At 36.9% G+C, this 17,806-nt stretch overlaps 1 protein-coding gene across 1 annotated transcript in view; it reads right to left on the bottom strand.

Moving 5' to 3' along the window:
- The window catches only part of LOC117310625 (protein WWC3-like), a 160,262-nt gene that overhangs the window by 60,218 nt on the left and 82,238 nt on the right, over positions 1-17,806 (bottom strand). Inside the window, 2 exon segments of the mRNA XM_073799779.1 lie at positions 8,410-8,652; positions 13,174-13,247. Coding sequence (XP_073655880.1) covers positions 8,410-8,652; positions 13,174-13,247 — 317 coding nt within the window.

Here is a 17,806-nt window from a genome sequence, read left to right as displayed (position 1 = left end):
CCCTGACCTCTTTGGGACACTGACAGGTCCTGGAACACACTCAACAACTGGGAGACATTAAAAATAAAATAAGCTGCTTGCACAAGCAATCACCAACGTTTGAGAGACAAGCAAGAGCTGCAAGGTTGAAGGATAAGATTCATCTCCTAAGTGAGGCCACTCCTCCAAGACTGGGAGAGGTGGCTATTTCATGGAGTGTATAAAAGCAAACACAGAAAGTCAAGCAAGATGAGGAAGAGGGGAAATATGCTGTACGTGGAACAACAAAATAAAACCTTGCAGAAAAACATAATGAAATGGATATAGGTAATTTACCTATTAAAGTAATACTCATAAAGATGCCCACTGAGCTAGGAGAAGAATGCATGAACACAGTGAGGAGTTCAACAAAAACAGAAAATATAAGAAAGTAACAAATCGAAGTCACAGAACTAAAAAATTGAAAAACACTGAAAAATACACTAGTGGGGTTCAATAGAACCCTTAGATGAAGCAGAAGAAAGGATCAGTGAACTCAAAGCAAGGGCAGTGGAATTCACCCCAGCAGAGCAGCAAAAGGAGAAAAAAAAAATTTTAAAGTGAAGGCAGCTTTAGGAATGTGTGAGACAACATCAGGTGGACTAACATGCACATTATAGGGGACCCAGAAGGAGAAAAGAGAGAGAAATGGGCAGAACTCTTATTTGAAAAAGAATGACTGAAAAGTTCCTTAACCTGGGGGAGGAAACACATCCAGCTCCGAGTTCCAAATAAGCTGTACTCGAAGGAAACCACAGCAAGATGCAGTATAATTAAAATAATTATAAAAAAAGTTAGAGACTTAGGGCAGCAAGAGAAAAAGCAATTTGTTACACATAAGGGAATACTCAGAAGACTATCAGCAGGTGTTTCAGCACAAACTTTGCTGCCCAGAAAGAAGCTGCACAATATAATCAAAGTGCTGAAAGAAAAAAAAGAATACCTAGTAAAGTTACCATTCAGAAGGAGAGAATTTTCCATATAAGCAATCCTACAGGAGGTGATCACCACTAAACCAGTCTTATAAGAAATGTTAAAGGGACTTCTTTAAGCTGAAAAGAAAGGGCACTAAATAACAGGAACATATATCAAAATATAAATCACTGGTAAAGGTAAATATATATGAAAGGCAGTGGATTAATCTTTGTAAAGCTAGTATGAAGGTTAAAAGATGAAAGTAGTAAAAATTACTGTAAAAATAATAATTGGTATTAGGAGATACACAAGACAAAAGATGTAAAACATGACATCAAAAACATAAATATTGTGTGTGGGAAAATAAAAACTTAGAGCTTTAGAATGTATTCAAACTTAAGTTGTTATCAACTTAAAATACACTGTTATAAGCTGTTACATGTAAGCCTCATGGTAACTACAAAGCAACAATCTGTGGTAGATAACACAAAAAATAATGACAAAGGAATCTAAGCATACCATTTGCAAACTGCAAAGGAAGAGAGCAAGAAACAAGAAAGGAATGCTGGAACGAGAAAACAATTTTTAAAAAAATGAAATGGCAATAAATACAAATGGACTAAATTCTCCATTCAGAAGTAGTAGAGTGACTGAATGGCTAAAATAAATAACATATTTATACACTGCCTACAAGAGACTCACTTCAGGTATCAGGACAGGCACAGACTAAGAGTGAAAGGGGGGACAAAGATATTCCATAGGAATGGAAACCAGAAGAAAGCTGTGGCAGGTATATATATATCAGATAAAATAGAGTTTATGAACAAAGACTGTAATAAGAGACAAAGAAAGGGATTACATAATGATAAAGGGGTCAGTACAGTAAGAGGATACAACATATGTAAACATTTATGCACCCAACACAGAACCATCTAAATATATAAGCAAATATTAACAGTCCTAATGGGAGAAATAGACATCAATACAATAATAGTAGGGGATTCTAATACTCCACTTATATCAACAATACAGATCATCCAGGCAGAAAATCAGTAAGAAAACGTAGGCCTTAAAGAACATGTGAGATCACATAGATTTATCAGATATATACAGAACATTCCATCAAAAAAAAAATCAGCAGAATCACACATTTTTCTGAAGAGCATATGGAACATTCTGGAGAAGAAATTACTTTTTAGGCCACAAAACAAGCCTTAATAAATAAAGGAAGATTCAAGTGTATTCAACAACAGGTGTAAAAGTAGAGATCAATTATGAAACAAAACTGGAAAGTTCACAAATGTGTGAGATCAAACAACATGTAGTGAACCGCCCATGGGTCAATGAAGAAATCAAAAGAGAAATTTAAAGAAAAACAACCTCAAGAAAATGAGAATACAACATAACAGATTTATGGAACGCAGCAAAAGCAGTTGTAAGAGGTAGGTTCTTGGTGATAAAATAAGAGGTAGGTTCTTGGTGATAAAATGCCTAACTCAAGAAACAAACTAACTTCACACACGAAGAAAATAGAAAAAGACCAAATGAAGCCCCAAGTTACTATTAGGAAAGAAATAACAAAGATCGGGATGGAAATAAATGTAACAAAGACTCAAGAGACAATAGAAGAGAGGAATGAAATTAAGAGGCTTTTTTTCTTTTAAAAGATAGACAAATTGACAAAAGTTTAGCTAACCTTGTCAAGAAAAGGACAGGGCTTAAATACATAAAATCAGAAATAAAAGAGGAGAGGTTACAACAGACACCATGGAATACAAAGGATTACAAGAGGCTGCTATAAACAATTATATGTCAGCAAATTGAATGACGCAAAAGAAATGGATGCATCCTAGAAACATACAAGGCAGGACTGAATTATGAAGAAATAGAAAACTGAACATACCAATAAATAGTAAGGACATTGAATCAGTAATCCAACACTTCCCACCAAACAAAAGTTCAGGACCAGCAGGCTTCTCTGGTCAATTTTACCAGTCAAAGAAGATTTACTACCTGTCTTTCTCAAACTTTCTGAAAATGTTGAAGGTGAGGGATGCTTCTTAACTAATGATGCTAGCATTACCCTGTTACTAAAACCTGACAAGAACACCACAAGAAAAAGAAAATTACACTTCTATATCTGTACACACCAAATACACACATCAAACTTCTGGAATGCTACACAGCAGTTCTAAGAGCAATGTTTTTAGTGATACCTACTACAAGACATAAGAAAATCTTCAAATATACAGCCTAACTTTGAACCTCAAGGAATTAGATAAAGAAGAACAAATGAAGCCTAAAGTTAGCCCAAGGAAGGAAATATTAAAGATGAGAGCAGAAATAAATGAAATAGAGGCTAAAAAGACAGTAGAAATTATCAATGAAACTGAGAGCAGGTTCTTTGAAAAGATAAACAAAATTGACAAAGCTTTAACCAGGCTCACCAAGAAAAAAAGACAATTAAAATCAGAAATATCACCAATAATTAAACTAAGAAATGAATGAGGAGACATAACTAATACCACAGAAGTACAAAGGATCATAAGAGACTACTATGAACAATTATATACCAACAAATTGGACAACCTATGAGAAATAAATTTCTAGAAACATATAACCTTCCAAGATCAAACCATAAAAAACAAAATTTGAAGAGACAGTTTACTAGTAACAAGACTGAATCTGTAATTAACAACCTCCCCCAAAAGTCCTGGAGCACATGATTTCACTAGTGAATTCTACCAAACTTTCAAAGAAGACTTAATAACAATTTTTCCCCAACTCTACCAAAAAATAGAAGATGAAGGAACAATTTCAAACTCATTTTATGATGCCAGCATTACCCTGTTAACAAAACCTGACAAGGACACTACAAGAAGAGAAAGTTACAGGCCAATATCCCTGATGAACATAGACGAAAAAATCACCAGCAAAATATTAGCAAAGTGAATTCAACAATAAATTAAAAGATTCCTACACTATAATCAAGGAATTATTCCAGAGATGCAATAATGGTTCAATATTTGCAAATCAACATTGTATACCACATTAACAAGATGAAGGACAAAAATGATATATCTCAATAGATACAAAAAAAGCATTTAACAAAATTCAAACCATTTTTGACAAAAACTCTAAAAAAAGTGGGTATACAGGGAGCATACCTGAACATAATAAAGGTCATTATGACAAACCCAGAGCAAACATCATACTCAAACATGAAAAACTAAAAGCTTTTCCTCTAAGACCAGGAACAAGGCAAAGATGCTCACTCTCGCCACTTTTATTCAACATAGTATTGAAAGTCCTAGGCACAGCAATCTGACTAGAAAAAGAAATAAATCCAAAATGGAAAGGAATAAGTACACCTATAACTATCTGCAGATGACATGATATGACATATAGGGAACTCTAAGGACTCCACCAAAAAGTTGTTAGAACTAATAAATGAAGTTGCAGTAAATTTGCAGGATACAAAACCAATATAGAGAAATATTTTACATTTCTAAACACTAACAGTGATCTGTCAGAAAGACAAATGATGAAAGACAATCCCATTTACAATTGTATCAAAAAGAATAAAATACCAGGAATAAATTGAACGACGGAGGTGAAAAACCTGTACAATGATGAGAGAAACTGAAGAAAAAAACAAATAAATAGAAAGATATTCTGTGCTTGTGGACTGGCAGAATTAATACTGTTAAAATGTCAATAATACTCAAAGCAATCTACAGAGTCAATGCAATCCCTATCAAAATACCAATGGCATTTCCCACAGAAAGGGAATAAACAATCCTAAAATTGGCAACCACAAATGACCCCAATAGTCAAAGCAATCTTGAGAAAGAACTAACCTGGAAGAATCACACTTCCTGACTTCAAACTAAATAACAAAGCTATAGTCAAATCAGTATGATATCTGTTTAAAAGACACATAGATCAATGGAGGAGAGCAGACAGCCTAGAAGTAAACCTACTCATATATGGTCAGTTAACTTACAACAAAAGAGACAAGAATATAAAATGGGGAAAGGACATTCTCTTCAATAAATAGTGATAAGAATACTAGACAGCCACACACAAAAGAATGAAACCGGACCACTAGCTTACACCATATAAAAAATTAACCAAAATGGATTAAAGATTTGGCTATAAGATGTGAAACTACAAAACTCCAAGAGGAAAACATAGGTGGTATGTCAAAACCCTGACACTGTTCTTGGTTACAACATTTTGGATTTGACATCAAAAACACAGGCAAAAGTAGCAAAAATAAGCAAATGTACTATATCAAACTAAAAACCTTCTGCACAGCAAAGGAAACCATTAACCAAATAAAAAGGCAACCTAATGAGTGGGAAAAGATACCTTCAAATTCTATATCTCATATGGGGTTAATATCCAAAATATATAAAAAATTCACACAACTCAATTGAAAAAAACAAAAAAATCAATTAAAAAAATGGCCAAAGAATCTGAAATAGACATTTATCTAAAGACATACAGATGACCAACACATGTAAAGGCACATGTAAAGATGCTCAACATCTCTAATTATTAGAGAAGTGCAAATCAAAACCACAGTGAGATACCACCTCACACCTGTCAAAATGGCTATAATCAAAAAGAACAGAAATAACAAGAGTTAGTGAGGATGTGGAGAAAGGGGAACCCTCCTACACCGTTGGTGGGAATGTAAATTGGTGCAGCCACTATGAACAATAATATGGAGGTTCCTTAAAAATCAAAAATAGAGTTACCATATGATCAAGCAACACCACTTCTGGATATTTATCCAAAAAGAAATAAGTGATAACATTAATTTGAAAAGATACATGTATCCCAATATTTATAACAGCATTAGTTACAACAGCCAAGATATGCAAACAAGGTAAGTGGCCATTGTCAGGTGAATGAATAAAGAAGATGTGGTAAATACACACACACGTTGGAATATTACTCAGCCAGAAAAGAAGAAAATCTTGTCATTTGTGACAACATGGAGAAATCTTGACAGTACTGTGCTAAAATGAGGTAAGTCAAAGACATAAAGTATGGTCTCACTTATATGTGGAATCTAAAACAAACAAACAAAGACGGTCATAGATACAGAGAGAAGATTGGTGGTGGCCAGACCTGAAGGACAGAGTGAAATGAGTAAAGGTGCCAGACTTAATCATTCTGTATTGTGTATTTGAAAGTTGCTATGAAAGTAAATCTTATAGGTTCTCATCACAAGAAAAAAAAAAGTTGTAACCATGGTGGTGATGAACGTAAATGTAAATTCCCTGTAAAACAGAGGTGGAATCATTTATACAAGACAGTCTATCAATTATTGAGAGATGTAAAAACTGTCTGGGATGTAAGCGGCCATATTTCTATTCTGTTTTTCTATAAAAATAGGAATCTTAAATACATGCCAAACTTCTGTACACATTTTTTCTACTAGGAAGCAAAAGACATACAGGAAACTTGCCAGGGTTCAGCCCTAGAAGTAGAGTCTCATGTTTGCACATTAAAGAAGGTGAACTTCTAAGAACATTAAGAACTCCTTCTACAAAGAGGAGTATTTTAAGAGATAATAGATTTTAAAATGTAGAGTCTAATTTACTATCTTTAAGTCATTTACTTTAAATAGTACTTTACTTTTTAAATGTTTATTTTTTATTAATTTCTACTGAAGTATAGTTGCTTTATAATGTGTTAGTTTCAGGTGTACAGTCAAGTGATTCAGTTATACATATATAAACAGATATTCCCTTTTTATACTCTATTCCATTATAGGTTATTACAAGATATTGAGTATAGTTCCCAGCGCTATACTGTAGGTCCTTGATGGTTATCTATTTTATATATACTAGTATGTATATTTTAATCCCAAACTAATTTATCCATCCTCCCTTTCCCCTTTACCATTTCTGACCCAGGACCAACATATTTCATGCTCAGAAGACAAGTTCACTTCTCCTTCTTCACCCCATGGTTTCAGATCCCAAGACTCAGCTCCTGCATTGTTCCCACAAAAGACCGCATAAACTGGACAAGTTTGGGGGACCCAGGCCTTGAATCCAAGCATAATGGTAACACCTGCTCTGGGGGTTCCCTGGATTTGTGCCCTGGGATCTCCACATGGCAAGGGCAGAATCAGTCACTGGTGTGTGGGTGTCAGGTCCTGAGAAGCAAGTAGTATTCACAGGACTGAATCCATCCCATTAACAGAGAACCAAGTGGAACTGCCAGGGCCTCCCACCCAGAATGTACACAAGAGAATACCATGGGAAGAATGGAAAGTGATATTAAGCGGAAACAATACAGAAGCACAAGAGCACAGATGAAACTTCCATTTCATATCCCTTTGCAGAGTCAGAAGCAATAAATTCTGGGTTTATTTTGACCGAGGTGAGAGGGCACTCTACCATGCCAGGCAAATTAGCATGTACTCTGCCCATTCCTATGCACTGGACTCTCCAAACCACACCGCTTTCCTCCAGCGCTGACATTAGCCCCTAAGGACAGGACACAGACCTATCAATTAATGATGAATAACCAAGCAGAGATAACCCCCAGCAAATACAGAGGACAATCCTAACATTCGATGAAACAGTCATTATAAGGGCATCTGTACTAACCAAATAATTCAGGTGACTATTAAACTCTACCTAGAGAATGCTCACAGCGATACAGCTTATGATCCTGGTAATACAGTGAATTTTAAGGAGCCAGTATGTTATCAAATGGGCGGTGGGCTCTCCAAAGCTCAGCAAATATCCCCAAACTTCTAACAGCTGTGCAACGTGGAAAGCAGACCCAGCCTTCCACGCAATCCGTGATCACACAGCAATCTGTGATCACACACAGCAAACGCAAACCAGGAGACAGGGCACATGAAAGGGCGAGCAACAGAGGACAAAGGACTCTGTGCTGGCTTCATGTGTCCCACACTGGGAGAGCCCCAAGACCAACTGAAGAGGCGCACGTTCAGAAAGACACGCGAGAGAGCGGAGACTTCCTGCTGCCAAAAGGGCAGGCTTTGCTGGCGAGAAATCAAAGTCGGAGATAAAAGTAAGAGGTAGACTGCGGAAACGGAGATGCTGCTGATGTCAGGAACGAGGTTCCTCCGTGGTCACGGAGCCGACCACCACCTGCCTCCGGCCCCCTGTTGGCTGGAGACCCGACACCTGTCCTGGGCGCTGCCCTGAAAACACAGGGGCCGGGTGCACCCGGTACCTGCAGCGGGAGTGGGCGGGGTCTAAGTGGTGGGTTCCCCGGTCTTCCTTACTCTATCCGGTTCTCGACCACCTCCCACTTGTAATAGGGACCGGGAGCCTCTGAGCCCTGGGCACCCCCTGCAGACGGCAGGCACCGGCTCCCTCCACCTTCCGCCAGGCCGTAGCTGCCTGAGTAACAAGGCTTCGGCTTTGCCAGCTGCTCCTCCGCCGGAAGCCGGCCCCGCCTGCCCAGCCAGCCCACCTTTCCGTGGCACCCTGCACGGATGTGGCCCGGGAGCGCTGGATCTCCTCCTCCAGGCGCCGCCGCTCCTCCTCCAGCCGGGCCACGTCCTCCGCCGGCCTCCTCTGCTGGATGATGAGCTGCAGCTCCTGAAGCAGGGCCTCCTTCTCCTTGATGAGCTTCAGCCTGTCCCTGTCGGCCTCGGCCATGCGCGGCCAGGACTCGCTCTCAAACTGGGCCACCTGCCTCTGGATATTTGCGACTCTGCGAGACAGGGACACTGAAAAATCCATGAACTTCATTTTTAAAATTCTCTTCACAATACAGACGCTAAAATCCTCAACTAAGTATTAGCAAATAGAATCCAACATAACACAAAAAGATTTACACCACAACCATCAAGTGGGATTTATCCTAGATGTGCTGGTTCAACATTCAAAAATCAATTAATATAATCCATCACAGCAACAGATTAAAAAAGATCATGTGACCATATCAAGAGATGCAGAACAAGCATCTGACAAAATCTAGCATTCATTTAGTATATATGAAAAACAAAACCAAAAACACCCCTCTAAAATAGAAACTTCCTCAATTTGATAAAGCACATCTACAAAAAAAAAATAATAATACAACTAATACCATTCTGTTTTTAATTTTTTTATTAATTTATTTTGGGCTGTGTTGGGTCTTCATTTCTGCGCGAGGGCTTTCTCTAGTTGTGGCAAGTGGGGGCCACTCCTCATCACAGTGTGCAGGCCTCTCACTATCGCGGCCTCTCTTGTTGCGGAGCACAGGCTCCAGACGTGCAGGCTCAGCAGTTGTGGCTCACGGGCCTAGTTGCTCCGTGGCATGTGGGATCCTCCCAGACCAGGGCTCGAACCCGTGTCCCCTGCATTAGCTGGCAGATTCTCAACCACTGCGCCACTAGGGAAGCCCCAATACCATTCTTAATGGTGTGAAGCTCAAGCTTTCTCACTGATATCAACTTCAAAACAACGGTTTACCCCATCACTAATCCTTTTCAACGTCATATGGAAGTCCTAACTAATGGAATAACATAAAAGGAATACACTGTGCACAGATTGGAAAGAAAGACATAAAACAGTCCTTGTTCACAGCTCACATAATCATCTATGAGGAAAACCCAAAAGAAACTGATAACAAAAAAAATTTCCCTTGGAACTCTTAAGCAATTAGTGCAAGATTGAAGTATACAAGCTTATACAAAAGTCAACTGCTTTCCTAAATACCATCAATAAACAAGTGGATCTTAAATTTAAAACACAATACCATTCACATGGCACCTCCAAAAATGAAATACTTAGTTATAAGTCTAACAAAACTTGTACAAGATCTATACAAAAGAAATTACAAAACTGTGATGAACTGAAACAAAGAAGAACTAAATAAATGAAGAGACATTCCATGTTCATGGATAGGAAAGATTCGACACTGTCAAGATGTCACTTCTTCCCAGCTTGCTCTATAGATACAAAACAATCCCAATCAAAAGTCTAGCAACTTGTATTTGTGGACATAACGAAATTGATTCTAAAGGGACAACAGGCCCAGAACAGTCAACACAATACTGAAGGAAGAGAACAAAGCTGGAGAACTGACACTATGAGACCTCAAGACTTAATATAAAGCAGTACGGTAATCAAGATAGTGTGGTACTGGCGAAAGAATATGATAGCAAAGACAGTCTTTTCATCAAATGGTGCTGGAACAACTGGACATCCACATGCAAAAAAAAAAATCATCTAGACACAGACTTCACACCCTTCACAAAATTTAACTCAAGACCTAAATATAAAACGCAAAACTATAAAACTCTTAGGAGATTACATAGGAGAAAACTAAGAGGACCTTGGTTTGGAAATGTCATTTTAGATACAATACCAAAGGCAGGATCCATGAAAGAAATAATGGGTAAGCTCAACTTCATTAAAATTAAAACTTCTGCTCAGTGAAAGCCAATGTCAACACATGTGAGACAACAAATCACAGACGGGGAGGAAACATTCGCAAAAGACACATCTGATCAGAACTGTTATCCAAAATATAGAAAGAATACTTAAAACTCAACAGTGAGAGAACAAAGAACTCAATTAAATGGGCCACCACCAATTAATGGACACCTCACTGAAGAAGATAAACAGACAGCAAAGCATATGAAAAAAAGATGCTCTAAATCATATGTCACCAGGGAAATGAAAATTAAAACAACAGTGAGGTTCTACTGCACACCTATTAGAATGGCCAAAATGAGGACACTGACAACATCAAATGCCGGTGAGGATGTGGAGTAACAGGAACTCCCATTCACTGCTGGAAGGAATGCAGAATGCTACAGCCACTTTGGCAGTTTCTCACAAAACTAAACACTCTTACCATGTGATCCAGCAGTCACACTCCTTGGTGTTTACCCAAAAGAGCTGAAATTTTATGTCCACACAAATCTACACATGGATGTTTTTAGCAGCTTTGTTTATAACAGACAAACCTTGGAAGCAATTTGTTTCCATCTCACTGCTTATTAATTTTGTCCTGCTTTTATTTATATCGTCTATGTATCAAGAAACACTTCCCTTTATGTTTTTACATTTTATCAATGGAAATATACGTTTATTCCATCAATAAAATTGTACATAGGATAAAAAAATAAACTTGGAAGCAACCAAGATGTCCTACTTTAGTAGATGAACAGAGAAATAAACTATGGTACATTTAAACAATGGGATATTATTCAGCACTAAAAAGGAATGAGCCATCAAGACATGAAATACAGGAAGGAAATTTACACAGTATTATAAGTGAAGAAGTCAATCTGAAAAGGCTACATACTGCATGATTATATGTATATGATTTTCTGGAAAACTATGGAGTTAGTAAATACTCAGTGGTTTTCATAGGTTAGTGCTGAGGAAGGAATGAGTAGGCAAAGCACTGTGGATTTTTAGGGAATTGAAAAGACTGTACTGAATACCATAATATTGGATACATGTCATTATACATTTGTCCAAATGCACAGAATGTACAATACCATGAATGAACCCTAATGTAAAGGAACGATGGACTTCAGGTGATTATGATGTGACAATGTAGGTTCATGAATTGTAACAAATGTACTTACCCTCTGGTACATCTCTGGAGATGTTTATAGTGAGGGAGGTTATATGTGTAGATAGGTAAGAAGTACATGGGAACTCTATATTGTCCACTGAGTTTTGCTGTAAACCTGAAAATGCTCTAAAAAATAAAATATATGTAAAATATAAAATATACATAAGAAGGTGAAATGCAATGTTCTTTCATGAATAATCTACCTAAGTAGTTACCTAGACATTTTAAAGGTTATTCACTGTAACCTTAAAGGTTACATCTCTAGAAAATAAGAAATCACTCACTGTGTTTGGTAAATGTTACAGCAAAACATGTAACAATTACTTGCTAAGCATAGCATTGACCTATTTTCTGAGTTTAGTGCAGCCTGGCAAATTCCAGCCTACACTATGCATTTTCAGAACAAACATGCAAAATGCCCAGAGGAATATTCACAAGAGGCAACATTCCTTCAAAAAATACGAGCAAGCTAAAGAGAAGAAGTATATGATTAATAATGTGACCACTGTAGATAATCAATATGGATAATGAATTTTGAAATATTACATGTGGAAATTTTAAAGTCCAACACTACTACATCATAACAAGCAAGAATAAATTGAATATAAAACCACTTAGCAAACTGAAGACCTAGGTCAGTTAATGCTTGTCCTTAGCAGGGAGTCATGTGAGCTGCTTCTGTTGATATTTTTACATTTTCTAAGAAGCCAAGAAAAGTGAAATTCCAGACATACATAAATTATACACAATGATGAGAGCCAATTATTTAGCCAGAAAGTATCCTCCTTACACTAGCTGGTATCCTGCTGTTTTGTCTTCAAGATAGTATTTCATTTTTGACGAAAGAAATTTCTTTTTGATACGCTTTATAGCTTTAAGTAGGACATATTTTAAACAACTGTGTTTTAACAAGTTACCAAAGGGTGAAAAGAGATAAAGTCGCTAAGCAGGTGACAGTAATGCTAAAGCAGTGGGACAATATTGAAAACAAGGGGCCCTAAGCATTTTAGGAGAAATATGACGTATTAATTGTCTCAGTTTTGCCCATGTTCTAAAATTAAGACTAGGAAAGATAAACAAACAGGCACAAATATAGTCAAATATTGAATTTCAGAAGCCAGACTATTTATTATTATTTAGGTCAATATAAATAATTGCATCTAAATTCTTTCAAACAAAATGAAATGGAATATCTACTGCTATTACCTGTTACTCTAGTACTTAAAATGTCTTTGAAAACAATTATGTGTGGCTTTTTCCATTAATGGCTCAACATTAACCTATTGAGCTAAATAACTAAAAGGAAAAAACAATAGTTTAACTTAGGCTGGTCTGAGGGACTGATACTCAGTCTAAGAGGAAGGAAAAAGGGAGTTCTCAGCCAGAAGGATAAAAAAAAGCTGAAAAATCTCCATTCTTAATGAATCAGATCTTTACAAGTGTTAGCAATATTTTGAATTTGACATTTTAAATGCACTTGACATTTTGTTACATGTATTCGGAAGCTAAACAAAAAATGAGAATCCATTATTTTGTATTACATTAGACACTGCATTTTGGTAAAATTGTAGGTAGACACATACTGAACTGTGTTCAATTTCTCTCCAGGGAAAAAGAAGTAAGCAGGAGGCAAGATTTTTAAAATGAGTTTCTTACCTCTTTCTGGCCTCCTCACATTGCCGATTAAGTCTGACTTGGTCTACAAGGTTTGCTTTATCATCAAAGGCAAACTTTGGGGAATAAAAGAAAAACAATAAAAATTCATATTAAAACATTTTCAAAATTGTAAATTCATTTAAATTTCAGCAACAGTTAAAAATATTCTTTTAATTCTTCTTTAAATTTCAATTTTTTAAAGCACTGGAAGGAAATGTACCAAATAAAATTCTGTTGCAATCTCTGACCAGAGGGGTTTGGGAACCTGGGTTTAATATTATCTAAACAGTGGACTTTTTTTCCCCAGGGGAAAAATATTCGTTTGTTATTATATGAAACAAAATTGAAGTTTTTTGTTTTTGTTTTTTGTGGTACGCGGGCCTCTCACTGTTGTGGCCTCTCCTGTTGCGGAGCACAGGCTCCGGACACGCAGGCTCAGCAGCCATGGCTCACGGGCCCAGCCACCCCGCGGCATGTGGGATCTTCCCGGACTGGGGCACGAACCTGTGTCCCCTGCATCGGCAGGGGAACTCTCAACCACTGCGCTACCAGGGAAGCCCAAAATTGAAGTTTTTAAAGAAAGAAATAATTTATTAAGAGTTGATACAAAGGTTTAAAATATTATCCCATTTTGTACAGTGTTCTCAAATATCAAGTTTCTCAATGAATACGGAATGATCATGTCCTACTAAGAAATAATAAAATCTGAAGAAGACAGACTAGTATGTGTTTGGGATATAGGATAACTCTCTCCAATATGGTATGCTATATAAAAGAACAAAATGTAAAAATAAGGAAATCAAAGAATAAAAATGACTGGGATTGGGCAATATTACTTTAAGAGCTAGAATATAAAATGTGGTGTTCTGGATCCAATCAGTAGTTGTATTTAAATATTTTTCCTACTAATTACACTGAAGTGAACGACATGCTAGACAAAACAAAAAGACCTATACGAAACACAACTGTGGCTTACTTTTTTCATTCCTGGAAATGTCATAAAAATGTATTTTCAACAAATCCTTCAGGGACTTCCCTGGTGGTGCACGGGTTAAGAACCCTCCTGCCAATGCAGGGGACACGGGTTCAATTCCTGGTCCAGGAAGATCCTACATGCCATGGAGCAACTAAGCCTGTGCACCGCAACTACTGAGCCTGTGCTCTAGAGCCTGCAAGCCACAACTACTGAGCCTGCATGCTGCAACTAATGAAGCCCGCGCACCTATAGCCCATGCTGCGCAAGAGAAGCCACCACAATGAGAAGCCCGCGCACCACAATGAAGAGTAGCCCCCGCTTGCTGCAACTAGAGAAAGCCTGCACACAACAAAGACCCAATGCAGCCAACAATAAATAAATTTTAAAAAAATCCTTCTAGGTGTAGACTTGACTTTATTAGATCATATATTATGACCACTAAGTCTTTTTCCTTTTAATAACTTCATGTCAACAAATATTTAAGAACATTCTACTTGAATGATTAGTAATTTATCTGTTGATACACATTTTGATAAGTTTCTATTGTGAATTTCTCTACACGTGTATTGCCTTGGAAATATACTGAACGACAAGATGAAGAAGTGGCTTATGGTGCACTGAAAATTCTCCAATGAAATGAGTCACAATCATATATTTAAACAGTTCTATCAGCTCCCCCTTTCCACAAACTCTGCTCAGTATACATATTTAGATATGAAGTTTGACATCTTCAGAAACTTTCCAGAAAGGAAATGCTCTACTTGTCTTTTCATCACCCTCTTTATCACTGAGCTGATTCTTCAGTGAGATTAATACACTTCACTCCTTAAATCTCTTCTAAAAGTAATTTACAAACTTGTAGGCTTCACTCTTCTTTGAGACAAATAAAAATGTTTTAGTCAAAAACAAAGCAACCTACAATTAAAAAATACCAAAATGGTTCCTGTCTCAGTTTCTATATAGTCCTATACCATGTACCACAAATTCCAAATTCCAATGTTATGCTGATATTGCTTGTAAGTCTCTGGTTACAAATCCCTATTCTTGGAAAACATGTCATATACCTAACACCTGCCCTCAAAACTGGCTCATAATATTAACTAAAATAGATACACTTCTAAGTTGGCCCTCAACAATCTTCACTTTCTGTTATTCAGCCCAGGTGTGTTCACCTCTACTAGAAAGTAGGTTGGACCCAGTGACTTGATTCGATCCAACAGAAAAGAGCAAAAGTAAAGAAAAGTCATTTCTGTGATTAGGTTACAATGGATTGTTACTCCCATCATGTTAGGTGACTTTCTCTATTGCCTTCTCAGCTTGCACATTTTGGTGAAACAAACTGCCATGCTGAAGAGTATAGGTGATTTACAATGTTGTGTTAGTTTCAGGTGTATAGCAAAGTGAATCAGTTTTACATATACATGTATCCGCTCTTTAAAATTCTTTTCCCACGTAGGTCATTACAGACTGTTGAGTAGAGTTCCCTATGCTATAGAGTAGGTCCTTATTAGCTATAAACTTTACACATAGTAGTGTCTATATGTCAATCCCAATCTTCCAGTTTATCCCTCCTCCCCTTTCCCCGTCTAACCACAGTTTGTTTTCTACATCTGTGACTCTATTTCTGTTTTGTATATAGGTTCATTTGTATCGTTTTTTTTGATTCCACATATAAGCAATATCATATGATATTTGTCTTTCTCTGTCTGACCTACTTCACTTAGTATGGTAATCTCTAGTTCCATCCATATTGCTGCAAATGGCATTATTTCATTCTTTTTTATGGCTGAGTAGTATTCCATTGTATATATGTACCACATCTTTATCATTCCATGGTCAATGGACACTTAGCTTGCTTCCATGTCCTGGCTATTGTAAATAGTGCTGCAGTGAACACTGGGGTGCATGTATTTTTTCGAATTATGGTTTTCTCTGGATATATGCCCAGGATTGGGATAGCAGGATCATATGTAGCTCTATTTTTAGCTTTTTAAGGAAGCTCCATACTGTTATCCATAGTGGCTGCACCAGTTTACATTTCCAACAACAGTGGAATTTATTGCTTGTAGACTTTTTGATAATGGGCATTCTGACTGCTGTGAGGTGATATCGCATTGTAATTTTGATTTGCATTTCTCCGATAATTAGTGATGTTGAGCATATTTTCATGTGACTTTTGGCGATCAGTATGTCTTATTTTGAGAAATGTCTACTTAGATCTTCCACCCATTTTTTTGATTGCCTTGTTTGTTTCTTTTTGATATCCAGCTGCATGAGCTGTTTGTATATTTTGGAGATTTATCCCTTGTTGGTCACTCTGCAAATATTTTTTCTCATCTGTCTTTCCCTAGTCTTTTCATTTTGTTTATGGTTTCCTTTGCTGGGCAGAAGATTTTCAGTTTAATGAGGTCCCATTTGCTTATTTTTGTTTTTATTTTCATTACTCTAGGAGGTGGGTCAAAAATGATCTTCCTGTGATTTATGTCAAAGACTGTTCTTCCTATGTTTTCCTCTAAGAGTTTTATAGCATCTGGTCTTACTAACCCATTTTGAGTTTATTTTTGTGTATGATGTCAGAGAATGTTCTAATTTCATTCTTTTACATGTAGCTGTCCAGTTTTCCCAGCATTCCTTATTGAAGAGACTGTCTTTTCCCCCTTGTACATTCTTGCTTGTTTGGTCACCTAATCTGAGACTGACTTTCTAATTGACCTGACACTTTGACTGCAGTTTTAAAACCCACATAGCAAGAGCTAATATATGATATCATATGTACTTATGATATAGGGCATAGCTTTTTGGTATTTTTCTCTATAGTAACATGATGTAGTAGACAGTGCAGGAGTTTAATCATCAGAGATGTAATTTTGAACCCAGACTTGCCTCTCTCAGCTTTAAGACCTTAGGTAACCTGGCACCTTAGTCTCCTCATCATACTACGTAACAGAGATGGGAACAACTGGTTAAAATGAGGTCAGACGTGGGAAGATGCCTGCTCCCGTACACTTAAGAGTTTCATCAATAAGAAGAATTTACTGCTATTGTTATTATAACTCTGTAACAAGCTTCACACCAAAAGGTTTAGGACATTCTATATAAATCATTACAAAAGTCTTTGATCTAACCCCTTTCTCCTCATGCTAGTTAGAAATAAATACATTCTAATTCTAACCTCCTGACAAGAAGCAATGACTAACTAAAGAAACTGAGTGAGTCAGACTTCTTTCCTTCTCTCAGTCACTCCAAAATCTTTAGAAAAAAATATTATTTTTTGGGTTAACAGATTCTTCCCTGTGTGTTACAGTTAGTGACCATATTCTTTAACCACATAATACATGTGGTTGAAAATGTACAAGTGTACTATTAGGAAAATGAGGGGAAAACTGAAAATAGGCTGTTCCAGAAAATTCAAGAAATACTCATTATTTACTATACTTCCAAAAGAGGAAATGTTTGCTGAGTTTCAAAATAGTAGCTAATTATTTTTTTTCTCATTTTGAACATTTAATGACTAGTACTGTTAACAACACAAGATTTACAATCAAACAAGAATAAGCTGTGTGACCTTGGGCAAGTCACTTCACCTCTCTGAGCCTCAAATTCCAAACCTGCAATATAACAATTTTTTTAACAACTTTATGGGAGTATAATTCTTTT

The sequence above is a fragment of the Tursiops truncatus genome (assembly GCF_011762595.2).
Source record: "Tursiops truncatus isolate mTurTru1 chromosome Y unlocalized genomic scaffold, mTurTru1.mat.Y SUPER_Y_unloc_1, whole genome shotgun sequence".
NCBI lineage: Eukaryota > Metazoa > Chordata > Mammalia > Artiodactyla > Delphinidae > Tursiops > Tursiops truncatus.
The sequence above is the reverse complement of the archived record's forward strand: the minus strand, read 5'-3'. Positions and strand labels throughout refer to the sequence as shown.